Source organism: Hypomesus nipponensis, chromosome 19, assembly GCF_054491055.1.
Source record: "Hypomesus nipponensis isolate SF chromosome 19, ASM5449105v1, whole genome shotgun sequence".
Lineage (NCBI taxonomy): Eukaryota > Metazoa > Chordata > Actinopteri > Osmeriformes > Osmeridae > Hypomesus > Hypomesus nipponensis.
The window spans coordinates 18,184,982-18,211,621 of record NC_140379.1 but is presented as its reverse complement, the minus strand read 5'-3'; the positions used below and the strand labels follow the sequence as shown (position 1 = coordinate 18,211,621).

The 26,640-nt window shown below is 46.9% G+C and overlaps 2 protein-coding genes across 2 annotated transcripts in view; both read left to right on the top strand.

Moving 5' to 3' along the window:
* The window catches only part of ankrd11 (ankyrin repeat domain 11), an 83,469-nt gene extending 68,479 nt beyond the window's left edge, over nt 1-14,990 (top strand). The window contains 12 exon segments of the mRNA XM_084681797.1: nt 2,337-2,510; nt 3,903-4,103; nt 4,225-4,367; nt 4,491-4,638; nt 4,793-6,363; nt 6,366-6,834; nt 6,837-9,288; nt 9,549-12,261; nt 12,394-12,492; nt 12,877-13,020; nt 13,271-13,363; nt 13,554-14,990. Coding sequence (XP_084537923.1) covers nt 2,337-2,510; nt 3,903-4,103; nt 4,225-4,367; nt 4,491-4,638; nt 4,793-6,363; nt 6,366-6,834; nt 6,837-9,288; nt 9,549-12,261; nt 12,394-12,492; nt 12,877-13,020; nt 13,271-13,363; nt 13,554-13,739 — 8,393 coding nt within the window. The 3' untranslated portion in view covers nt 13,740-14,990.
* Nucleotides 14,991-19,057: 4,067 nt separating this feature from the next.
* Nucleotides 19,058-25,319, top strand: slc22a31 (solute carrier family 22 member 31). Its single transcript, XM_084682681.1, has 9 exons — nt 19,058-19,504; nt 20,536-20,639; nt 20,782-20,936; nt 22,072-22,240; nt 22,331-22,476; nt 22,861-22,972; nt 23,110-23,324; nt 23,720-23,831; nt 24,148-25,319. The coding sequence occupies exons 1-9, from the start codon at nt 19,112-19,114 to the stop codon at nt 24,590-24,592; spliced, it is 1,851 nt and encodes a 616-aa protein (XP_084538807.1). The 5' UTR covers nt 19,058-19,111; the 3' UTR covers nt 24,593-25,319.
* Nucleotides 25,320-26,640: the final 1,321 nt, after the last annotated feature.

Below are 26,640 nucleotides of genomic sequence, written 5' to 3'. Positions count from 1 at the left end.
ACACACACACACACACACACTCGGTCTCTTCCTAACTTGCTCTGAAGCATGCACGTTTACGGATTCACATAGGTCTACACGTGCTCTGTACGCCATCTGTGTTGAAGATCCACAGTGTTTGGAGTGACAGGTTTTGTGTCAGACTGCTGTACCTGGCAGCACTCTCTTTCTCTCTATTACTGCACTCCCTATTCATCTCTCTCTCGTCTCGATTTTTGCTCTCTCACTCTCACCTGCCGTCATTACTTTGTTAAAGCCCAAAGTATGTCCTGCAGCCATTTCCTGCTTCCCCTGCATTCACGTCCTGTTAGTTCTCCATCTTTCTGTCTTGTGTGGGTGTGTATTTATGTCTAGCAGAGGAAGCTGTTACAACAGTCAGATCTCAACAGACTGGTATGGCCTGCTCAGACTCGACGCTCAACCTCTGGTTGCAAACTCATTGGCTGGCAAGCATTCCCTGAATCTGATTGGTCCAGAAGGAGAGAATGTAATAAACTTTGTATCTACCTTCTAGAATTTGTTGGATTGAGAACACCTGGCTAGTCTGGTCTTGCTAGCTCAAAGGTTCAACTAGGTCACAATCTTCTGGCTAATGACTATGTTAAGTCATGGGCTCATACTATAAAATCGCTACTGTCTTGTCCTGTTCCTTGGTCTAGGGGACTGAAATGCGTGGCCAAACATTCTGAGGCTGCCAGCTTTGTCTTAAATGTTGTCTGTTCTCTCTACATTAGTTATGGCTTGGAAAAGGTCCAGGAGGGAAGCAAGCATAGGCTGGTCCACAAGCTAACAGCTAACTAGATAGGTTTGAACAACTGTAGGCCCAACTCCTATTCTACCTTTAAGATAAAGTGGTGTGTGTGTGTGTGTGTGTATTGATGTGGCCTTTTAATTAATTATTATTACGCATTCCCAACTCCTTTTAGATTAGTTACCATGCACTGGTGTTAATGTAGTCTTAACTATATTTGATATTTTTCTCTGGTTCTTATTAGAAGCAAAGATCGCAATATGTAAACAGGGACTGGTATCGTTCTCTTCTGAACTGAAGACTATAAGATCCTCACATTATTCCATTTGTGTGTCTCCTAATGGTAAACCAAGCTCATTATAGCACTGGGGCTTGTGCAACGCAGAACAGGCCAGAAAAGCGTTTTCAGGCCCTTTCATTTCTCCACAGCCCTTCAAAAACAACATGTTTGGACTGTTTCTGTGGTTCACGCTGTTTAGGTCTGAGCTGAAGGAATGTGTCTAAATGGCAAATGCCTGGGAGAACGGGGAGAGTGCATCAGGGGTGGGGGGCACATTTGCTCTAAGTGTTCGCAGATGGTAGGGAAAGTTTATCAGCTCTCTCGCTCTCCCCGCTGTGGAAAAATGAAGCCTGGAAAGAGAAGGCCCGGAGCCACCGGAAGCCATCTTTCCTGCCTCCGCTGATGATGTTTTTGTGGCCTTGAGCTGAGCTGCTGCAGGGGCAGCCCTGCCTTACGCTTGATCTCTGATGGCTACTGAATGACAGGGGTCAGCCAGTAGTGTTGTGGTGGTCACGCCTAGCGTACCCCACTAATCTAGGCTGCTGGAGATGTGGAGACATAAGCCAGTCACGCCAGCAGGAGCGACAGCTGTGTCTCCTTTATTTATGCTATTGGATTGCCTTTGACTGATTGGGTGTTTGCATGTGCTGGTGTTGTGCGGAGAAAACCTTTCGTCCCCTTCTATACACTAGGGGAAATCATTTATAGGTGTGTCTTTCAAAGGCAGCTACCATTGGCCGTTGTGTGGTGATCCCACTAACCAGCCCGTTAACCAGTCGGACCATTGACCTTGGCCAGGCTGGCTTGAAATGTACACCGTACACCAGTGGCCATTTTGTTATCCATGTCAGTCTGCCAAGTCACGCCCTCCCAAAGACATAAACAGACTAGAGACAGCTGACTCCTCCCTGCCTCTTGGGCAGCTCCGTAATCTCTCATTAAATTCACCAGCCCTGCCAGCCGTAGCACCCCCCAGAAGGTAGATAGGCCCAGCTGGGACGTGAGGAGGGTACGAGCTGAGGAACAGTAGACGGAATTGCTTTGGGATGGGGACTTGTTGTCAAGGAGTAGATGAATGTGGTCTTGGCCTAGCAGTGGTCAGAGATGAGTCCAGCTGATTGAAGCAAGTTCAAGTGGATTTGCCCTTTTTCGTGTGTGCGTAGTGAGTCGAACTGGTGTTTTTGTGTAAAAACAAAGGCAAAATCATTGTTCCCACTGAGCGTCCTGGTGTGCTACTCTGTCGCTCTCCACCCTTGTCCTATTTCTTCACCTCTCCCTCATCTCTTCTCTTTTCTCTCCCTACAGAGAAGCAAGGTCCGGAGAGGAAGCGCATTAAAAAGGAGCCCACCAACTCCAGGAAGGCCAGCCTGCCGTTTGGGATGGGCATGCCAGGGATCCGGGCCGGGTACCCCCTCTCCGAGCGGCAGCAGGTGGCTCTGCTCATGCAAATGACGGCTGAGGAGTCCGTCAACAGTCCAGGTGCGTGTTTGTTATGTAGACCACGTCTCTGGGAGGGTGACAGAGGGGGTCTGGGGAAGGGGATGGAGGGGGCCAGGCGAGTGGATCTGTGCTGATACCCTGTTCCTCTCCTCCTTGTTGCCGTTAGCAAGCTAGTTAGCTGTCCCAGCTACACAATGTTTCCATGTTTCATTAAAGAGCAGAGAGCACTCTTTTAATTTGAATTCAATTAACCAAAATAACCCTCAACAGTTCCCATTATTGTTGTCAGCTCACTGCTGAATGAGTTGGTCCATGTTTTGAATGCCTCAGAGATAAAACTAAACATTCCTGTACTGAAGCTGCTGTGGGTCTGGTTGTGGAATGTAGCATGGGACCATTATGGAAATGAAAGTGCTTTCCCTCTGGGGGGTTGAGCTAGTCTGAGAAGAACTAATAGAGCAATCTCAGCCCTCTGCCAAAACCACAGAGCATCCGGAGACCAGACAGGCAGACAGGGCTCTTGTTTATTTTATATCTCATCTGCTTTCTGCTATTAGATTAAACTGACCAAGCATTTCCTCCCGAGTGCTGCATTTTGAATTTCTGGCGATTTAAAAAACTTGATGCCAGTGTTGTACAATGCCATGTCTCACCTCTGGTAATCCCCTTAGTTGATAAATATGTTTATTATATGCCAACGATGGTACAAGCTTTCTGATTGGCTAATGGGTCTCAGTTTTGGGTAATCCAGTTGGTGACGTTTTTGTTGATCCTGTGCTTCCAGTCACCCACCATTCTCCCTTTAGCCTATGGCTAAAGGACAGAACATAGATTAAGTGAGTTTCCAATAGAATTTGGGACAATGTGCAGCAAACTCAATAATGTAAATATGATTAAGGTTTTTCTTAAATCCACTAAACGCAATGAAGAGAGCTCACACTAAATGAATCCACAGCTCTACTGACAACCTTAATAGCAAAGCAAGACTGCCATCCAGAGGCCAGGTCTTGAACAAAGTGATATTGAATCAAACAAGACTTACTTACATTTATATTATATATATAACTATATATATAGTTATATATATATATACTATATATATATAGTTTAACAGCATTTTGGTTGTCAGATTCAAGGATCAGTCTGTATTTTTTATTTACCCACAGCACACAGTAACCATATCTCAGCTACTAGGCACGGTGAACAGTAATAATATCTTACCTACAGTGCCACAATAACATCTCAACTACAATAGCGCATAGTACAGTGCAGAAAAATCAACAAATTCGAAGTGGAGCATCAACCAATTTTGTGGGTGCAGACCTGTCATGTATTAGTGTTCTTTTTGTTCCGCTTGTGCCATGTTTATTGATCCAAATGGCTATTGGGTGTTCTACTTGTTGAATATAAAGACATTCCTTGTCCTTTCAGACACAACACCAAAGCATCAGTCACAGTCGAGTCTGGGTCAGAAGGGAACGCCAAACTCTGCATCTAAAACCAAAGACAAAGTGAACAAGCGCAATGAGAGGGGTGAAACGCGACTGCACCGGGCAGCCATCCGCGGGGAAGCACGCCGCATCAAGGAGCTCATCAGCGAGGGAGCCGATGTGAATGTAAAAGACTTTGCAGGTGAGAGGAGCCGTCATTCGCAATGGGTCCCATCTTCCGCTCTTCCCGTCCACCTCTCTCTCCATCCCTCTTTTCTGGGGTCGTATGATCATGACAAAACTCCCTTTCCTGCTGCCCGTAGGCTGGACTGCATTGCATGAGGCGTGCAACAGGGGCTACTACGATGTGGCCAAGCAGCTGCTGGCAGCCGGGGCGGAGGTCAACACCAAGGGTCTGGATGACGACACCCCTCTACACGACGCATCCAACAACGGACACTTCAAGGTCTATATACTGGTCTATATAAGGCCTTGTACTGGCCTTTTACACTCAATGCTTACCAACACTATAAAACCACAAGCAAGCACATTAAGAATGGCTAAATATGGATGTGTGCATTCCCCACAGGTGGTAAAGTTGCTTCTAAGGTATGGAGGGGACCCTCGTCAGAGTAACCGGAGAGGCGAGACTCCATTAAAGGTTGCCAACTCCCCGACCATGCTGAATCTGCTGCTTGGGAAAGGAACTTACACCTCAAGTGAGGAGAGTTCATCAGGTATGTGAATTGCTAACCCATTTTTACACTTCAGACATTCTTACCCGCTTGCTCGTCTAGTTTAATGCTCAGAACAGAATAACTATATCAGTTTAGGCAGTGAACATGTTTAGCTCATTTTTTGACAAGTCTTTTCCTCTGCTTTTCTACCCAGAATCCTCAGAAGAAGAAGATGCTCCTTCGTTTGCTCCTTCCAGCTCAGTTGATGGTAACAACACAGACTCTGAATTTGAGAAGGGCCTCAAGTTAAAAGGAAAGAACTTGGACCCGCCCAAGTGTGCTGTCACCCCTGTCAAGGACGAGTACGAATTTGACGAGGATGATGAGGAAGAGCGCGTCCCTCCGGTGGATGACAAACACCTCCTGAAAAAGGAATTCCGCAAGGACCCCGTTAGTAAGGCCAACAGCTTCATCTCAATACCCAAGATGGAGGTTAAAACCTATTCCAAAAGCAACTCGCTCACACCAAAGAAGGCTGTCCGGCGTATTATCTCGGACAGCAACAGCTCAGATGAGGATGATAGGACGTTGAGTTATACTACACCAACTCCTCGGCAACCGCCATCGGCAACTAACTCCAAAGCTCGGGACTCTGCCACCCTGAGCTCCAAGCAGCAAAAAGAAAAGAATAAAGTCAAAAAGAAAAGGAAGAAGGAGACAAAAAACAGCGTCAGCAAGGAGGTGCGCTTTAACAAAGTCAACGACAAGTTCTGCACCTCGGACTCTGAGTGTGAGGACCTGGAGAGTGAGGATGAGAAGGGCTCGATGCAGAGCTTGAACTGTATAAAGGACTCCTCTGGGAGCCTTAAAGAATCTTCCGTCTTCAATGCCTCCTCCTCTTCTCATGGGGGCTTGAACTCTCAGAAACAGGCACCGTCACTGGCAGAGCAGCACCCAAAGCAGTGGAGGACTGATGGCTGGAAGACCGTTTCGTCTCCTGTGTGGTCAGACGTCAGTTCCCTCTCAGACTCGGTCAGAACCAGGCTGTCCAGTGAGTCGGACTACTCTTCAGCTGACTCGAGTGTAGAGTCAGTGAAACAGGTGAAGAAGAAAGCCCAGGAGAACAGGAAGAAGAATAACAATGTGCATGCGAATGCACTGGACAAGAAGAACTCTGACTTGTACAAGAACTCCAACACAGATGGTGCAGTCTCCAAAACGGATAAAGATGGCAAGGTGTTGAAGAAACATAAAGTGAAGCACAAGCACAAAAGTAAAGAGAAGGAAAAAGAGAAGGCTCCTAGTCTTGTGCTCAATCAAGACATGAATGAGAAGTTTGTTAAAAGCTTTTCTTTTGACTTTGACGATTCAAGACAAAAGTCCCTCCTTGTGGAAACCGAGTCCCCTGCAGAGAGCAAGGTCAAGTTATCCAAACATGACAAAGATCACTCGAAAAAAGAGGACAGACCTTCAAAAGTCAAATCAGAAGACAAGGACTGGTCAACTGGAAAAGAGACACAAAGACCTACTAAGGAGGAGAAAGCGAAGAAAACAAAGGATTCCACCAAGGAGAAGCCCAGCAAGGAAGAGAGGGAGAAGCCAATAAAAGTTGACAAAGAGCGGAGTCTTAAGGAGAAGGAGAAACCCAAAGAGGAGAAACAGAAAGCCCACAAAGAGGAGAAGAAGAAGAAGTCCAAGGAGAAGTCCTCAAAGGTGGACAGAAAGGGGGAGCAAAAAGAAGAAAAACACCTGAAAGTGGATAAAGAGAAGAACACCACCCGGGAAGAAAAGAGAAATCCAAGAAGGAGAAAGCGCCAAAAGAGGAGCCTGACTACCAAGGCTATGATGTCAACAATCGTTTCCTCAACATTGAAGACACCAAGCAAAGTGCCTCTGACGACCACCACGACCGATGGGCTTCAGACCTCTCCTCTGACTCCTCCCTCTACGAAGATGACAGTTGGGACGCTCCAGTGAAGGAGTACAAGGAGTATAAAGCAAACAACGCCGTCAAGCTGATAGTGGAGACTGTTAGAGAAGAAAGCAGGGACAAGAGGAAGGAGAACAAAGTCAAAGACAAGAAGTCAGAACACAACGACAAACGGACAGAGAAAGAGGTCATCTCCAAGAAGAAAGAGAAAGACTCATTAGAAAAAAATAGTGAAAAGAAAAAGGACTGGGCGGAAAAGCAGAAACTTAACTCCGGCCACTCTTTGGAGAAAGAGAAAAAGCGGAAGGAGTCTGCAGATAGTGTCAAAGAAAAAAAGAGAAAGACCCAATGGACAGCTGTAGAGACCGCAAAGACTCCTATGAGTTCACTAAAGACAGAAAAGACTCCAAAATCAAACAGGAGTCAATACGAGACGAGTATGGGAATGATGCGTTCTTCAAGGACAGTGAAGCTGTTGGCAAACCATCTGAAATCCGAGAAAGGAACCACTCTGGAAAAGAAAAGGAGAGGAAAGGAGACGGCGTGGAAAAAAGGGAGAAGTCAAAAGCTGAAAAACATAAGGAGAAGCCAAAAGACAGAGTAGACCAAGAGGAGAAGAAACTGGAGAAGAGCTTGACAGACAAAGCTGTGAAGGAGAAGGACCCAGACCGAGGCTCTAAGGAGAAGAAGGACGGGGCTAAAGACAAACATAAAGACTCTCACAGCAAAGAGAAAGACAGGAAGATGGCTTCAGAGCAGACCAAGGACAAGAAAGAGAAACCCTCCCAAGATAAACACACAGAAAGGGAGAAGGACTTCTTTGAGGTAAAAAAGGAGGAGAGAAAGCCAGAGAAGGTTCGTGAAAAAACTTGGTATAAGATCGCTGACATCTTTACGGACGAGAGTGAGGATGAGGAAGATAACTACAACGGGGGTGTAGCCAAGCTAAGTGACTCGCTAGGGCTCTCTGACTCTCATAGGAAAGACTCCACACCTGACAGAGATGACTTGGATCACTTCGCAACAGAAAAACCTAGAAAATACTCAGTGGAGGTCAAACACACGGCAGAGAAGCAGAAAGAAAAAGACCACAAAGAGAAGAAGAAAGAAAAGGCCGCATTCGACGTGGGGAAAGATCGAAAGGGCTCCCTGGAGAAACACAACAAAGACAAGAAAGAAAAAGATGTTGACATAAAACACAAGGAGCGTAAAGACAGGATGTCAGTAGATTCAAACCAGGAGAAGAAAAACAAGCAGAAACTTCTGGACAAGAGGGAAGCCGTCGAGGAGAAGATCAAGACCAAATATAAAGACAAGCAAGACCACCTAAAGGACAGGAAGCCCTCCAAGGGCAGTGGGGAGAACGAGAAGTCCCTGCTGGAGAAACTGGAAGAGGAGGCCATGAATGACTACAAAGACGACTCCAACGACAAGAACAGCGAGCTGTCCTCAGACAGCTTCACGGATCGGGGCCACGAGCCTGTCCTCAGCAGCTACTATGACTCCTCCAACATCAGCTTGCCAGACATCACAGAGGAGAGGAGGGACTCCCTCTCCATCACAACCCCCCAGGACAAATTCAGGGAGAAGGAGAGACATCGGCACTCCTCTTCCTCATCCTCCAAAAAGAGCCACGACAAGGAGAAGGAGAAGGTCAAGAAAGGCGACAAGAGAGACAAGACGGAAGAGATCCGAGAGTCCTACTGCCGTAGAGAGAGTCTTCCCTTTGAAAAGGAAACTATGCCTCTCGAGGCCGACCCATACACATTTCCCTATGGGTCTAAGGGGGATGGAGAGGACGATTTTGACAAGACGTTGGAGTTTGAAAAGGAGATGTCTAAAAAGGCTGACAAGGACAAAGCCAGCAGTGTCATCAGTGACAAAATCAAGGACAAAAAGAAGAAGGAAAAACACAAGGATAAGATCAAGGAGGACAAACATAAGTACGTAGACAATTGTGGATCCTTCAAGCACTCCAAGGAGGACATTAAGTCTGGACTGAAAGAGAACCCTCAAATCACCAATCTTAAAGAGAGGTCCAAAGAAGACAGTCCTAAATTTGAAGCAAAGAAGGAAAGGAATAGAGAGAACCTTGACAAAGACGGCAGGACAGATCACATCAAGTCAAAGGTTAAAGAGGAGAACGAGAAACTCGGTCTGTCCAAAGACACCACTCGGAAAGACAACCGTCCTCGTGAGAAACTGCTGGTTGACGGTGACCTCAGACTTACAAGCTTTGGGCAGATGTTGAGTTTGAAAGACCAGGAGATCGAGGAGCGCCATAAGAGACATAAAGAGAGGATGAAACAGATGGAGAAACTGAGACATCGATCAGGAGATCCCAAACTCAAGGACAAAACCAAGTCCACAGAGGAGCTGAGGAAAAGCCGCAGTGAGCTGTCAACTAAGAAATCAAACAGTTTAGAGTCTGCCTTGAAGGAGAAGAAGCTAAAGGACGTGGGTCTCCCAGCCCAGATGATGTCCCCTGAGAGGAAGTCCCAGCCCATGGATGGTCACAACTCCAAGGACTGGCTAGCTGGCCATCAGATGAAAGAGAACTTACCTGCCTCTCCCAGACCGGACCAAAACAGGCCCACTGGTGTTCCCACCCCAACATCTGTCATCTCTTGTCCCAGCTATGAGGAGGTGATGCAGACCCCAAGGACCCCTTCCTGCAGTGCGGAGGACTACCCTGACATCATGTTTGATGGCCTGGACTGTCAAAACTCCTCTGCCATGACCATGTCGATGAATGCCTGCTCCCCATCCTTTTTTGACCGGTATGCATCGATTCTTTCTCAGATCTTTTTCATGTTTTAGGCTCTTAATTACTGCAGGTAGCCATTCAGCAAATTAAATTGTATGTACATGTTTTGTACTTACATAGTTTGCATACCAATACTTATGCTTCTAAAATGTCTTACTTAGTAAATAGTCATTGCATTCTGGTTGATTTCGTGCTGTAGCATTTATATTTATTGAGTGTTTTAGCTGTGCATGATTAAGCATTTCTCATCTCGCCTGCCTCTACCTGTTTCAGGTACTCCAACTCCTCTCACAGCTTTCAAGAGGGCACGTGTCTGACCCCCGCTAAGAACCTCCAGCTTCCTCTGGTGAGCCGCTCTGGCTCCTCTGAGGTCCGCAGGCCCCTGGAGGACGAGTTTAAGGCTGAAGCTGACAAGTTCCTCCGACAGCAGAGCATGCCAGCAGACTCCGACTTCGACCTGTCAGTCTCTCACCCTGCAGAGGACAAGCCGGTGTCCATTGAGAGACTGGACTGCCTGTCTTCTCCGTACTTCTCTCCCATGAGGATGCTGTCCCCTCGGGTGGAACCTGCTCAACCAGCACCAGACGGCGCCAGCTCCAGCTTGGTGTGCCCAGAAGGCAACGATCCAGAGAATGTCTACGCCAACTTCCTCCTCAATCCCTCCACTCCTGCCCACAGACCTGACCCCCAGGAGCCATGCTTGGACATCGCAGCTCCACCCACCCCAGCCCCGGCAGCGCTGCCCCCTCTGGACATAGATGACCTCCCAGAGCCTCACCACAGTGAACCCAGCTTAGTGCCCTCAGACCCAGTCAGTGGTTCTGACTACCTTCCTCCTGTCACTGAGGAGCGAGATGAGGAGGATGAGGAAGAAGACGAAGAGGAGGAGGAGGAGGAGGAAGACATGATGTCAGAGGAGGAAGGGGAGGAGGAAGAGGGTGACGTGGAGGAGAGAGCGGAGCGTGCGGCTGAAGAGGCGGAGCAGCGGAGGCAGGAGGAGGAGTGCTCCTCCTTCTCTCCGAGGGCTGAGGAGCCTCTGCAGAAGAGCTGGGCCGAATCTCCAGACAGACGGGCCACAGAGGCGCACCAGCTCAGCCCCTCGCACCCGCACCCAGCCACCATTGGGGAAAACTCCTGCGACCACAACCTGGCCTGGAACTCCGACATGCTCCCCAAGTCTCCCCAGAGGAACTATGGTGAGATCGAGGTGGCCGTCTCCAAAATCACCAGCCCCTTTTCTAACTCAGACAGTGAGATACACCACATCCCAAGCCACACTTCCGTCACCCCTCCCTACGCCTCCTACTCAAGGACCTATGTCCCAGAGTCTGACTTTGAAGAGCAGAAGGATGCGGTGGAAGACATTCCTTCCCCAGAGAGACCTGAGACCACTTCCCTGGATGCACAGGTTAACTACATGAACACCTCCTCCTCCTCTACCAGGCTAGAAGCCTTCTTCACAGACTGTAAGCCTTTAGAGGATAGCCATCAGATAGCACCAGAAGCTCCCTGTATAAGAGAGATCAGTCCAGACAGCAGACAGAGTGCCCATGGTTTCACCACAGAGAGCCATCTGGTCACAGCAGGGGGCCACGAGCCAGTGGTGCCCTGGGCTGATCCATTTGCCGCCACCGTGGACGAGTTGGACGATCTGGGACCCTTCTCCCTCCCAGACCTGCCCTTGCCCGACAAGGAAATGCAAGAGCCCGACGCCCGAAACCCAGAGTCTGCCGACCTCAAGGCCCTGTCTGGCCACCTCCGACCCTGCCTGACTGACAGGCAAGAGGAACCGGAGCTCATGGATGTAGACCTTCCCAGCCTGGCCAAGGCCCCCTGCCCTGCTGTGGGTGTAACCCTCAGCGAGGCAGGGCCGGACCTGGTGGTGCCCTCGCCTCAGCCTCCCTACCAGGCAGAGCTGGACGCAGAGCCCCAGAGCGTGGCGGTCAGCTCCTCCCTGAAGCAGCAGGGAGTCCTGGAGGCCAGAGGGCAGTACGAGGGACCTGCTCAGACTGATGGAACGCTGCTGTTCCCTTCTGTGGAGCCAGACAGCTGTCAGCCCCACAGACACCTGACCGACTCCCTATCACTGCCCATGGTCCCAGGGATGGAGCCCCTGTTTACCAACAAGCCAGATCAGGGTGGGCAGATAGCCGAGCCTTCTCTCGGGTCCTCTTCCAGCCCGCTGCCCTCTGTCCCAGTCGCGGTGACGATTTCCAGCACGGTTCAGGTGTCGGAGGCTCTGGAGACCACGTCCAAGTTGACTGTTACTTTGACTACGCTACAAACGGACGTAACGCCCAAGAAGGTGGAGGAGGTACCTCAGAGGATGACCCGCAACCGTGCCCAGATGCTGGCCAATCAGAACAAGAACGTGCCCACCTCCGCCGCCACCACCCTCGCTTGCGTGATGACATCTTCGGCCTCTACTCCAGTCAGTATGGTGCCGAACCCCGCAACTGTGACCTCTGTTACCACGCCTAGCACTACAGCCTCCACCACCACCCCCACCCTGGTCTCTGCTGTGGTTGTGCCTCTGGAGAAGGAGGAGAAGAAGGAGGTGGTCGGTGTGAGCGTCCCTGTCTCTACTCCCGCCGCCCCGGCTGTGCTCAGCAAGGTGAAAGGTCGCGTCCTGGAGGAGGAGGAGTCCCAGACGCAGCACCCACGCAAGAGGAAGTTCCCCCGGTCTGGCCAGCAGCAGGTCCAGGTGCAGCTGGTCAACACCGCCATGCAGCAGACCCGGGAGATGATCCAGCAGACGCTGGCCGTCATTGTCAACGCCATCAAGCTGGACGACATTGAGCCCTACCACAGCGACCGCTCCAACCCATACTTCGAGTATCTGCAGATCCGCAAGAAGATCGAGGAAAAGAGGAAGATCCTGTGCTACATCACGCCCCAGGCCCCCCAGTGCTACGCGGAGTACGTCACCTACACGGGGTCCTACCTGTTGGATGGCAAGCCCCTCAGCAAGCTGCACATCCCTGTGGTGAGTCCAAACACACAAGCCAGCTCGTTCCATCTTGAAACGGATGCCGCTGTCCTGCCGACATGTTGTATTTATCTGTGCCGTGATGTTGGGATGACGATCGCTAACGTGTTCTGATGTCGTGTTTGTCAGATCGCTCCTCCTCCATCCCTCACGGAGCCCTTGAAGGAGCTCTTCAGACAGCAGGAGGCTGTGAGAGGCAAGCTGAGACTGCAGCACAGCATTGAGAGGGTAAGACTGTCCTTCTCTCTGATCTGTGCTCCCACCATTGGCAACCATTTGTGTTTCTTTATTGTCTAAATTCTGATGTAACGTTGTGTGAGGAGTTTTTTTCTTTGATGTGAGATTAAAGCATGAGTGAGCGTTCTTATAGCTGTAGAGTGGTCACCACCGCAGTACTGCCGGCTCTGTCTAGATGATTACTGGGGTATGATTAACCCTGGGAACTGGAATGAGCTCATAACTCCACCTAATTATCCTGCCTCCAGAAAAACCTGGAGGACAACATTCATTTTCAAAGTCTCCCTCGCCCCTTTTATTTCTCGAATCTTCCATCTTAGAACGTTATCCTTGTATTTATGCTCTCGATGTCCCATCCATTCCCTCTGTCTGCAGGAGAAGCTGATTGTGTCATGTGAGCAGGAAGTGCTTCGGGTTCACTGTCGAGCAGCCAGGACGATAGCCAATCAGGCCGTGCCATTCAGCGCCTGCACCATGCTGCTGGACTCTGAGGTGTACAACATGCCCTCTGAGAGCCAGGTCGGTAGCTACAGCAATGTCCCTGTGACATCACCTAGGCTGTAGAAACACTGTGCAACAATCAGCGATCGGTGTAGTTGGCATGGCTGCCATCTTCTGCTCTCTCCATTTGAGAATCATCTTGATGTATTTATCACCATTTTATGAGAGTGTTGAGTTGTGATAACCTTCCTGTGAACTTCTTGAAGCTTAAAACTATTCTATCCTACACGTTTTAAGACCTGTGTCTTCTTCTTCTATGCTATGTTAGGGGGATGAGAACAAGTCTGTTAGAGATCGCTTCAATGCTCGCCAGTTCATTTCTTGGATCCAGGATGTAGATGACAAGTATGATCGCATGAAGGTAAGCCTCATATCTCACTCCTCAACTTGCTGCACCCCTGGTTATGTTTCACTGGACCCCATTAGGTTAAGAAGGGTTGTCCTTAGGGATCACATCTGAGTAAATTACAAAGAGATTCCAACAAATTGTGCTGGTATGATCATTATGATTGTTTTGGGGTACTAATGATCTCTCGCCTGTTGTCCCCCAGACATGTCTGTTGATGCGACAGCAGCATGAGGCAGCCGCCCTCAACGCGGTCCAGAGGATGGAGTGGCAGTTGAAGGTGCAGGAGCTGGACCCTGCAGGTCACAAGTCCCTCTGTGTCAACGAGGTGCCCTCCTTCTATGTCCCCATGGTGGACGTCAACGACGACTTTGTCCTGCTTCCCGCGTGACACGCACACGTACGCCGAGTCACGGCTTGTCATCCTCCACCACTTCTTCTCAAAGAGACATTTCACAGATCGAACGGAAAGGGCTAGCCAGTTTGAAGAGGACTATAAAACCTATATATTATATAGAAAAAAACTGTAAAAGACAAAAAAAACTTGCTGATGATTCCCTTCCGTGAGAGGAGTCTTTTTACCGGGGAAAGAGGAGAAAAAGAAAAAAAACACAACTTGCACTTTCATCCTTCGAGTTTCTATGCTTTTGTTTGATCGTATGAAAAGCAAAAATGGCTTTGCTTTGAGGCTTGGTCGGCAGACCTCTGCCCCAGTCTCTGGTCCATGGCGGAGCAGTGGAGAATAGAGATCTATTTTCTGTTAGTTGATGATCCTCCACTGAGCCGAGACCTCCCACTTACTTGGATCACTTCCCATAGGAGGAGCCTCCCAGTGACCAAAACAAAGGCGTGGTCTGGAGAGTGTGTCTGCGTTAGAGATGCATTGTGGGGTCTCCCACCTGTGTCCTGAAGAGGGCTGGAAAGAGTCCGTGGATAAACGCAGTCTTTCTGCTCAGGACGATAAGGCCACACTCAGAGCCAGAGAGCAGTCCCCCTTCTGTCTACGCCTGCAGTGCCACTCCACATCACATGGTGGCGCTGCACACATGCAGCGGTGTATCAAGGGGGGTCAGCAGTGTGTGTGTGGGTGTGTCAGCTCTCTGTCGGAGGGGAAGAGACTGGACTTTAAGCCTCTCTACCCTGGTGGGGGGAGGGTACTGAGCTCCGAGGAGAGACTGGAGGGTCCTCTATGTCAACTGACTTCACCCTCCGATGCTCCAATGCACACTCTGACCAGGAAGCGACTGCAACAGGAAACACAAACACAGGACAGGACAAAACAGAATAACATGAATGTTGCGAATCAAACGTTTCAAGACGTTAGAAATGGTGGTTTAGAGGAGTAAATATTCTTCTGTCTTTTTCTTTACTTGGGCATTTCATTGTTTCTGAGGAAGTGACTTGAAACACTACAGAGCCAATATTAGTTTAATGGAAAAAAATCTGAAAAAAAAACACATTAAAAAAAATTGTATTCCGTAAATTATGTACAGTTTTTATATTCGTTAACCAATGTATTCTCGCTGCCTTCTAGATAATTTATTTTGCCACACATTACTGCACAGTTGTAAATAACTTATGTACTGTAACATCACTCAGTTAAGTGTAAAAAAAGATTAAATGAATAAAAAGTATCTTTGTATGTACAGTTCACTTTCAGGCAGCACTTTCCCCCTCATATACCCATGGGCCAAAATGTGTATGCTGTCAGTATTTAGATGCCAGTGCACAGTCCTCATGTTCCCATCTGCAGACGATGTCCAGGGATGGGCCAGTGTAGGCTCCTTGTTTGGGTTACTATCACCACAACACACACAACTAGCTGGTAGATCACCCCTTCTAACTGAACAGAACCCAACCTAGACTCATCAGCCAGTCCTCACATGTAGCAGAAAGATTATGGATTTATTTAAAGAGAAGAAACAGGTATACTAATCATTGCTTTACTACACAATTATATCTGAAAATCGAAACCAAGAAATGCCTTTTCCCAGGAAATATTTTAGTTAACGCAATGTTTGGCAAGTCAAACTCTGATTAGAGGGAGAGAGAGAGATAAATGTCACAAACAAGTAAATCAATCACATATATAAATGTATAACTCAATTTTCAGACGCAATTATTTCTCTGTCCGTGTTTCTTTTCATCTACATGAGCTGTACAGTTATATGTAGTACTCACTATCTGAAGCCCATAACGCTAGGACCTTGTCTCATCTTCCAAAAAAGTTTGTCTTTTCCCCCTGACAGGCAAGCCGAAGTCACTTGTGTGATAGCATGTCCAGGTTCTTTATCTGATGTGAAATGTGTAAACATGCACTCAGACACTTAGACAAGAAACATTCATAGAGCCTCCATTTCCAGGTGTTTATACATTATTCCAGCCACAGGCTGCATTCCACATTAAAAAATCTCCTGTCTTTATTTGATCCAAGTATTTTGACATATAACTAACCTGGTCACCTTTTAAAAAACAATTATTGGACTTGGCAGTTGCGGCTGATTTTAAAGTCCTGAAGTAAAGTAATCTCTTCCAACAAACAATGTTTTAATTTGCTTTTTAATTCTCTTATTTCTTTTTTAGAGTTGGTAGTATTCAAGTATCCCCTGACCAATCATGATTGATCCATCCCTATTAACTACAGTAATGACACAAAAGGCAGTGTTCCACATCTTCATTCAAATGGTGTTAGTCAAGTGGTTTGTCAGGACTTCCCGGCTGGTTTGATTCTGTTCCTCAGTTTAACCTACTTGTCCCATGTTGTGCAGTGTGATGGCGTTTACCAATTGCAGTGACGAGCAGCAGTTCAACAAAATTGTTTTCCATGCCAAAAAGCATAGACAGAATTGATTTAGCTGAACTCGCACACAAAAAAAGAAGTGTGATGGTGAAGACGTGTTTTGTTGTCTTTTTATCCTGTTGGTAGGTTGATTTGTGATTAGTACATTTATTTTATTTCGCCCAGTGGGTCCTAATTTTTAACCTTCTCTGACCTACCATAGCTGGACCCCACATCTGCCTGTGTGTGATAATTGTTTTCTCCTAATAGGAATATTCAGTTAAACAATTTAGTCACAAATGTTATTGACTCAATGAGAACATAGCTGTGGATGGCATGACTAGTCAAGTTTAGCAGTTGTCTGTTCCACTACACAAGATAATTGGCAAGATAAATAGTTATACATTTACTCCTACAAATCATGAAAAGATACACACCAAATATTTATAGCACACTGTCATGGTTAGGTATACACCAGAGGTTTAGATTAAAGTCCAATGTCTTTTTTGTTCGTTTTTTTTGTTCATGATTTTTCTATTAGTTTGGAAGTGGGTGATTTTGTCAACAGAATCCTTGTGTGTGTTTAGATCAGTGTATGTAGTGTTGCTCTTTTGTCTGTTATGTTTATTTCTTGTTTGAGGCTAAGCACCAGTGGCATGTCAATCACGTTGCTTAGGAACAGAATGTAAACCGTTACTTTGGCCACAGCCTCAAGTTCTTGGTTTATTGTTTACAATAACGCATCAAGTTTGTTTGGGTTTCATGTGCACCTCTCACCTTCAGTGGTCGGAGCCCTGCCTTTACTGTTTGATTTCTTTATTTTATCATTTAATTGAACCATAAAGGCTTGAAATGGTGATGGTTAGTTTTAACAGTGAACAGAAACGTAGGCATACCAGCCTGCTGCACACCCCTCAAAGCAATAGTTACAAACATCAATATTGGGATTTAACATACCTTTGACATAAGGGTTAACTGACACACACACTCTGTTCCTCTCATATACGTCCAGTTACTCTCTCCTACATGTGAACATGTTGGTTTCACTTTGTCTCCATCCTCCTCCTTAATCCCTGTCCAGCAGTCAAGCACTTGGCCAGATGACCGTGCAACCTCTGTAACCTCTTGTCATTCTGCAACACATTACCTCTTCAGCCCTTAGTCCGCTCACCTGACAAACTCATTCTTACTGGACATCCTCGTACACATACACAACTCCTCGAATCACGATTTCAAGCCTTTTTTTTGTGTTTATTTCTTGTTGTATTGAACCAGACAGTAGCTGTTTATTTAGAATGGCAAATGACTAATAAGAAGCATGGAGAACTACTCTTTAAACTGGTGAGAAAAAAACTATTTATTATCTTTCTGACACCTGTGGTATGTTTGAGTTGAGGTGGGTCTCCGCTGTGTAAATGTTCCTCCTGTAAAGCGTTTAAAGAGACATTGTACATAGCTGTATATAGTCCCAGGACGTTTTGCACCCTCCTCTTTGTACTAGTCTATACTTGCGTAGAATGTGGGGTTCCAACGGCTACGAGCCTGTGCGCTCGCTGCTGGTGATGTAACAATGTAACTTTTTTTATTTGTACAATGTAGTTGAATTGTGTACATATTGTTGGAGCAGCTATCAGGGGGCTTGGGGGTGGGGGGAGGGGTTGATGATGCTATCGTCAGTGCTGTAAAAGATCCAGTACTTACACCTTTAGCTGTGTTGATTTCCTGCAAAATCAAAAAGCGAGAAACTGAAAATAAAAGACTAAACTTATGAATACAAATTCAAAATTGTTATTTTCTACAGTTGCATGTACAGAGAGCGCGAGAACTGCTGTTGTTCCTCAGAGATTATGTTCGTTAATAAAATTTTGAAATATTAATTCTATCTGGTCACTTTCTATTCTGTTACCTTGGAAACATTCTTATACTCAGGCACACACACCACCACAAGATCACTGGCGTTGTTAGACATAAAGCTCTACTGGGACACTGGCCCCTACTCCTACTATCCCTTTTATTTTTCTACCAAGCTTGCTGCGCCCAATTAGCCTGGCTGCCAGCCCAACTTCTCCCCGCCCACAAAAAAATGTGGTCGGTAAGTTGGGTCTGGAGGGTCTGGTATTGGGAACAACTACATAAAACCAGGATCGGGACGGACCAATGAAATTGCCAGGGCGGGCTTTATGATGGACAGATGATCAACAGTAACGTAATCAATAACGTCACGAAAGAGCCCTTGGGTTGAATTCGTTTTCAACAAATAACATAGTACGTTGCTCTCATTGGTTGTAGGTCTATCCAATTGAGCGAAGAGGCATTTGTTTTACGAGTTCGGTTGAAACACGCCCCGTAGTAACAGCCCAACGGAGAGTTTTCAGACTCATATTCTGACTAGAATTATGAGTATGACAACGTCAGGCTAGCGCCCAATACGTGTGCGACACAATGTACAATACAAACGCCCTTTGCTTGACCCAGTATACGTACAGTATAGGCTACTATACAGTTTGATCGGTTTTGGCAGGGACGTAATTTGTTAATGCTTGAGTGCGACTGCGCAAGCCAATTTGTTTCGGAATAATGTGCCCACCGCGCCACCACGTCTGAATAAAGTCTACTCCCCAAAATAGTTTACAGTTAATAGGTACTTAAAGCCGTATTCACCGTTTACTTGACACAACAGTTGGTTGAAAAATATTTGTATGATGATAGGGTATAGCTTATCCCCTAAATTCACCCATTAAAAATGTGGTGGCCCGCCGCCCGACAAGCAGTAAATGAATAAACAGGTGAAGCTGTCTTACGCATTATAATAGGCCTAAACCTCATTGGTCTCATAATTGAACTGCTTTTTTAACAGACTACACTCCGCCTACTTCAGTCTCCAGCCTCCCCAAATTGCATGATTAATACGTAGACTATAGCTGCTCCGACTTCAGTGCCCGAGACTTGCCTACAGCTGTCCCGGCTGCACAGTCCCTTGTAAAATGGAATATGATACAAAGATTTACCCCAAAATAGGTGGATATGGACAATACAATCGAATTGTGGCCGTGTTCAGTTGGTTTCCGAACTTTGCTGTGATGCTTAATCTTTTTACAGATGTTTTTTACACGCTGACTCCAGACAGCTACCACTGCAAGCCCGACCCAACTCTCTTACCCTCGGCATTCTTACTCAGCAACTATTCCCGACAGGGATATCTAAATTTCACAATTCCGTGGATTAACGGCTCTGGGCTGAGCCACTGCGAACTTTTTAAGTACCCATTAAACTATTCCTCTAATGTATCAGTGAATGTCCCCAAAGACACGGTTCCATGCACAAAAGGCTGGGAATTTTCCCAAGCTGCTGGGCTTCAAACCAACTTCGTGACGGAGGTAAACTATTCCAAAATGTACAGGTATTCGTGTGTTTGGGTTTGAGGTTTGGCGGGTGATCAGTCATGTCATGTGTTGATGTGTTTTGGTATATCATACTTCTCAGTAAACTTCAGCCAACATGGAGCATATCAGTCATACTAGTGTACCCCCCCCCCCCCCCCCCCCCTTCACAACTCGGTTTCATGGCAGCTATATAAGTTATTTTTGTGTTGTTGGTAACAAAACAGGAAACACACAACAGACACAGGGAGTGACTTCCTGAGACAGCCTGTTCTACTTAGAGCCACTGTTCCAATCAGCTCACAGTCATCATCATGTGTTCCCAGGTCATCCTTAATGTCTCAGAAAAGCGTGTGTGTTTACTTAACAAGTCTTATATCTACTTGTTCATGTTGAGCTGGAGCTTTCCAGTAGACTGAACTCAGAGTCAGAGGCCTATCCCATTTTGTAAATATTGTAAAAGGATCAGATACAAGTATTAAGTCTCCCTGGTGTGGTAACAGAAGGTGCTTATTGATCCTGACAAACAGCTGCATACAGGAGAAGTCACTCAACAGAATGTCTATTTAGCAAATCTAGCTTATCTAGCAAATAACAATCATGGTACCTTGTGGTATCAAGTTCTTTAAGGGTGCTACTGAAGTTAGTGGTTTGTAGCTGTAGCTGGCAGGGCTGATGGTGGGATAAAGACAGGAAGAATGGAGAGTGTGGAGGAGGGAGATGGGAGCTCGCATACTGAGGGCTCAGTGCTTTTGGGTTTAATGTGATCAACCTCCACTCTAATTCAATCAGCAAATGTTCCCTCACACACAGACTATTCATGGCCCCGCTCTCGTAGTGTTTGTGTGTGCATGCCTGTGTGTGCATTTGTGTATGTGTGCTTTGTTGATTGCCTTACTATTTCCTAAATGTTATGTAAGATGAGGGTCAAGGAAGAATAGCTCTCTGGTGTGCTGTTAGCATTCTCAAAGTACTGAGAAATTGGCATGTGGAACCTTACTCCCCACTCCCATCCTTTACTTCCTTAGTGGGACCTGGTGTGTGGAAACTACTGGAAGATCCCAGTGCAGCACATCTGCTTCATGAGTGGCTGGATCCTGGGGTATGTCTTCATAGGAACGCTGTGTGACTGGTAAGTGTGTGTGTGGGTGTGCACATGTATAGTACTTGATTGTGACTGTGTAGCCCTTTTTGAGTGTATTAAAAATCACCACATACTTCTCAACCTTTTGTGTGTGTGTGTGTGTGTGTGCACGTGGGTTGTGTGTATCCAGCTTGGGTCGGCGGCGAGCCTTCCTCCTGTCCGTGTCTCTCTCCGGCCTGTTGGGCGTGGCCGTTTGTCTATCCAACAGCCCTGTGGTCTTCCTCCTGCTGCGCTTCAGTCAGGGCTCCATGCTGGCTGGGGTCTTCCTCTCATCATACATCTCCAGTAAGTATGCTTGAGCAAAACCCCTTGGTTCAAGTATGTCAAGTATTTTTTATCCAACGCTGACAGAAATCCTTTCTATTTCTGTGTAATCACATTTCCTGTATAAAAAGTAATTTCATTTAGAAGAGGTCATGTGAATTGCTGCATAGCACCCGGCCCAGTCGATTAAAGACACTCCCATTTGATTGTTCTCTCCACTACTTCAGCTTCTGAACTTAGCTGAGAAGAAGCAGCCAGCCGATGTAACACATCAGCTCCAGAATATATTACATGTTTTCCTCCAGAAGAGAGTTCCTTTTTCCTAACAATAGAATATGGAGAACACATGAATTAGTACCTCCCAGTCTTTGGAAATAAATGGGAAGTGGGAGTGAGAGGAGGCAGTTGGAGGTTATCCCAGCACTTGTTGTGTACTGTCTGCAGGGTTACATGAGTTGGAAACCCCCCTATCCTCTATGAAACCAATCTCTAACTGACTAGTTCCCTACCTGTTCCCTTCACAGTAGTGGGAAGTGCAGGAATACAGGGAGTGCATGTCCAGGGAACCTACCATCCTGGCAATTGTTAGACTGTGACCCCCCTGCTCTGAACGTTTTAATTCCTTTCTGTAATTGTGTCTTTGTCTGTGTGTTTGTGCATGCTTGCTTGTGAAGACTTTGTGTGCTTGTGGGAGATAATTGCAGTTTGTGTAGCAGGAGAGATCTCAAAGTTCTCAAAGTATGTGGGAGTAAGTGGTGCCAGGCTCAGTTTACCACCAGGTCGGCCCCATTTAAACACACACGCTGGAGCTGACATACACGCCCATGCATTCCTGTGAGGTCCAGGAGAAATGTAGTCCAGATCTGGGTTTGAGGTCAATCAGACTGACGTGGAAGGAGGAATAAGGAATATTTCCACTTGATCTCCTTCCAGAACCATGTGGAGGAAGAGGGATACAATACAACAGGATGCAGTGAAGGACAATAAACTCTAGTTGTCCCTCTCTGTCAGGCAAGGAAAAGAGGCAGGAGGGCTCTCACTTAACACTGTCAAATGAATAAAAGAATACTGCTTGAAGTTTTCTACTCCTTCTCTGTCTCTCTCTCTCTCTCTCTCTCTCTCTCTCTCTCTCTCTCTCTCTCTCTCTCTCTCTCAGGGTTAGAGTTGTGTGATCCACCCCATCGCCTTATGGTTTCCATGGTCAGTGTTTTTTTTGCTGTATGTGCCGAGCTGCTTTTGCCTGGGCTGGCTGTCCTGTGCCGTGACTGGCCAGTGCTCCAAGCTGTGGCCACCTTACCCCTGCTCCTTCTGCTTTCCTATTGGTGGTAAGTCAGTTTGTCTGTCTGCATCGGGAACTTGTAGAGACCATTCATGTGCATCAGATCTATCTACCCGTGTGTGTGTTCGTTCCCTAGTTCTGTGTGGGTGTTCCCTGAGTCTCCCCGCTGGCTGCTAGCCACCTCCCAGATCCCCCAGGCCAAACGGAGCCTGCAGCTCTTCTCCACCAGGAACGGAGCGTGTGTGAGAGATGAGCTTTACCCTGCTGAGACACTGCTGTCAGGTAACTCAACATTTACACACTTCAGCGCATTCGTGAGCTCAAAAGCAACTATCGTCCTGGTAGTGAAATTACATCTATTCAGGCTGCGTTAGGCCTATTGAAAGGTTCCGTTCTCTAGCTGGTTGTAGCTGGCTCTGGTTCCGATTAGGGAGAGAGGGACTAAAATCTATCAAGAAGACTGCATCGAAAATGATTAGCTTCCATTTCTAGATGGCTTCACATTGCCAGGTATTCCATATGACGAGAGACGAGACGAGACGAGGGTTGCCTGGTTAGGTTGGCTAACTAGCAACAAGACAATATCAAATGGACAGGAACACACGATTTGAATTTGGCGAAACTCTCCTCTGCAGTCAATAAAGGACTTGGACGTGTATTCTCTAGAGATTGATGCTGCCTGGCCGGAGGAGGACACCCATGAAGAGTATCACTCAGTCTTAGTGCTGAGACACACCCGGATCATCTGGAGGAACTGTCTGATCCTCAGCTTCACTCTGTAAGACTAGGATCTCTTACTATATGACTGGATGTGGTGTAGGACTGAGATGACTCGTGTGTTTGGTTTAGCCTTATAGATGAAGTGGTTTTTCCATTGGTTAAGTAAAATAAACTGTACTCCTATCTTCTTTTCAGGTTTATAGGCACAGGGATCCAGTACTGCTTCACCAGGAACCTGCACAGCTACTCCTCCAACTTCTACTTCAGCTACTTTCTGCGTGTTCTGACCGGAGCGTTGGCCTGCCTCTTCCTCTACATGTCTGTCAATCACTGTGGTCGCCGCGGCGTCCTGCTACTCTCTGCCATTGTTACAGGCCTGTCATCCCTCCTGCTGCTGGCCCTCACACAGTGTAGGTTACAGCCCTCTTCTTGGTCGTCCTCTACTCTCCTCCACCCTCTCCTGTCCCCCTCTCCTCTTTCTCCTGCTGGTCACACTACTCTATCAGCCAGCGTAAGGGTGTGAAAACCGTGAAACTCACTCCTCAGCTATGTAGCAGGCCACCCGCGTCCACGAAGAGCTAGCTTTTCTTTAGCATAGTTGGTAGCGTAGTTGGTAGCGCTTGGCAAGTCAGAGGTCGAGCGTTCGAACCCAGCAAGCAGCGAATGATACCGTGTTATGATGGAGCGTGGCTACGTCTGTTGCATACCGTCATACCTGTCTGTCCTGCTGTAGTTAGGATGTGAATACAGAATTGAATTGAATGTTGTTGGGTGAGATGGGTAACCCTCATGTGTGATGTTGCAGACCTGCATGGGGGGCTGGTGATGGTGCTGTCTGTGACAGGCCTCCTCTCCTCCCAGGCCCTCGCCATGCTCAGTGCATTCTTTGCCAGCGAGGTCATGCCTACTGTCGTACGGTAAGTACATTTTACATTTACATGTAGTCATTTTGCAGACGCTTTTATCCAGAGCGACTTACATTGAGTGGGACATTCCCCCGAGGCAAGTAAGGTGAAGTGCCTTGCCCAAGGACACATCATTTGGCACGGCCAAGAATCAAACCGGCAACCTTCTGATTGCTAGCCCGATTCCCTAACCGCTCAGCCACCTGACGGCTTGCACTTGTCCCAGACACCCTGGGATGTGCGTGTGTGTACCTGCCGTGAGGCCTGCGGCGATGGTAACGTGAACATGTAAATACAGATGTAATGGTTCTCCTCCCTGTCTGTCCAGAGGAGGCTGTCTGGGGCTTGTACTGGCTGCGGGCTGCGTGGGCATGGCTGCCTCCTCTCTGATGGAGCTGCAGAACAACAGTGGTTATTTCCTGCACCACGTGATCTTCGCCTCCTTCGCCGTCCTCTCCGTCCTCTGCATCATGCTTCTCCCCGAGAGCAAACGCAAGCCGCTGCCAGACTCCCTCAAGGACGGGGAAAGCCAGCGGCGCCCCGCTCTCTTCCTGACCCCCGGCGAGCGAGACAGCCTGCCTCTGCTGTATACGCGGCCTTCGGAGTACCACCCTGAGAACTACTCCCGCCTAGTGTCAGCCACCAGGACAATGCTGACCAAAGACACGCTGCCCTTTAACATGGTGGCCCACCCACCTCTGCTGATGGCTCATGGGACAGGCCAGGGGGGGCGGGAGAACAGGCTTCTGAGAGAGGAGCTATCTGAGCGGTAACCATCTATCTGAGCTGTCATCCTGCATCACAAAGACCTTTTCTCTGCCAAATACACACACACACGCACACACAAAGACACACACACACACACATCTTTCTCACTACAATCCTAGGATGACCGGTGCTCAAACTGTTCAGTTGCTGGAGATATCTGTTGCTGTGAGCTACTTTTTTTTTCTCTTCTGAGTAATTTATGTTCCTATTAACTTTAATAAAGAAATTAGTCCATGTCAGGACATGTATAGTACATGGCTGTGCAAGTCTGACAGAGTGGTTCAGAACCCCCTAGAAGTCACATAATAAACTACATAATGTAGACATTTTAATGTTCGGATCAAAAAATGTGGTGAAGCTGTGTAACACCAGAGAAATAGAAGATAGAGGAGGATGTTAGAGTTGTGGAATGTAGCTGGGTCAGATGAGTAGCCATGTCTGTTCACTTAGTCACTGACTGACAGCCACTCAGCTGCCTTTCATTAAACCTGTGGCTTGAACATGCTGGCTGGCTGCTTAATTGGCAGTCTCATACCTGGTGTATACATCATTAACTTCCTAAGGGGCTCTAGAGGACGAGACTCTGTTGTAGTGTGGGTTAAAAACAAGCTATTTGGGGTAATATTGTTGCTGCTATGTTGAAATGAGAAAGAATGGTTCTGCACTTAAATATCTGCAACAATATGCAATGTTGTAAATGCTATCAGAATCTAAAATAAAACTCATCAGTCACTTGGCACTGTCAGGAATACTATCTGAGCAGACCTGCAATCCGATGGTAATCTGGACCACTGTGCTCCACATTTTTTTCTGGAAAGGTGAAACAAGGAAGGAGATATGGGCAGAGTTCATGCTATGACAGATGAAAATGATAATTAAAACAATGATTTGTTTCCTTAAACATAACTAACATGTCCACAAAGACACAATACAGAAAGTGTCATCTATCACACTGTTATGCCCCTGCTGAAATCAAGAAGGTTGACCGGGTGTGTTTGTAAGTACTTGACGTATTTTGGCTAGGTTCAATGTCTCACCAGTGTTACAGGAACATCTGATTACAACAACATGGGCTAAGCCTGACAGTTAGCCTGCCCCGGACCAGGGTTGCACAAAACGAAACCATCGATATTTCTTACATTTCCCAAACATGCTCGTAAGGGGTAGGCTAATCTATGCGCTTTCAAGCGCTACGAATTTTCAAGAGACACTTAAGCTACGATGTCTTTGGGAACGGCCCGTGAAACTAAGATTCGTTGTACGATGGATTCTACGATCAATTTAGGCTTTCGGAAACGCAGCCCTGGTTACTTAAGCAGCATAAGTTGCCATAGGAAACGAGTTTGAACTATGTTGAACTTGCTTTAGAGAACCAAATCCACCGAAATTGAGTCTGGCCGACATAAGCCTGTTTTATTTGGTAAACTCACTTTATGGAACGGGCCTCAGGTGAACATGTTACAATCCATGGTGTCTTTGGTACAAAGTTATGCTCATTTGTTGTATTGTACCACTATATGTTGTGGCCTATAGGTGGTGCTGTTGTTTTTTAAATCAATTTCTTGAAACAACACAGAAATAGAATATGCCATGGACCTTTTCATGGCTGACTGTCAACCCTGTCCTACTACTAGGTGATGAACATAATAGATGTACACAGCCATAACAAAATACTTGCCATAATGCTGCCTGATTAAACCTTTTCATGTTATGTGGGCTTAAACGAAGACCTATTTTGTAATTCATAGAATAATGAGAGGAAGCTATGGCTGTTTATCAATCCGGAGAACGCAAGTACATTCTTTTGAAGAACGTTCTTGCAAGCGTCCTTGCTAACCGTGCATTTTGCAAAATACGTGCCTCGCTGACCGAGCACGTTGTTGTTTATAATCGTCATGGGGAGAAAATAAATATATCCATGCATTCTTTTTGGAGTCAAACTCTTTGGTCAAAGCGTGAACAAAATATAATACCTTATAAAATCGGGATTAAGACTTTTTAATACCTTTTAAGGGCCTTAATTTTCCCTAAATGGATTTATCAACTTTTAATA

What these genes read in the sequence shown, in the direction of transcription:
- slc22a31 (XM_084682681.1), top strand. Translation starts at nt 19,112, where the DNA reads ATGGAATATGATACAAAGATTTACCCCAAAATAGGTGGATATGGACAA. An exon ending in CCTCTCATCATACATCTCCA is followed by an intron (nt 20,937 to 22,071) that starts GTAAGTATGCTT and finishes TCTCTCTCTCAG; the next exon opens with GGTTAGAGTTGTGTGATCCA. An exon ending in TGCTGAGACACTGCTGTCAG is followed by an intron (nt 22,477 to 22,860) that starts GTAACTCAACAT and finishes TGTATTCTCTAG; the next exon opens with AGATTGATGCTGCCTGGCCG.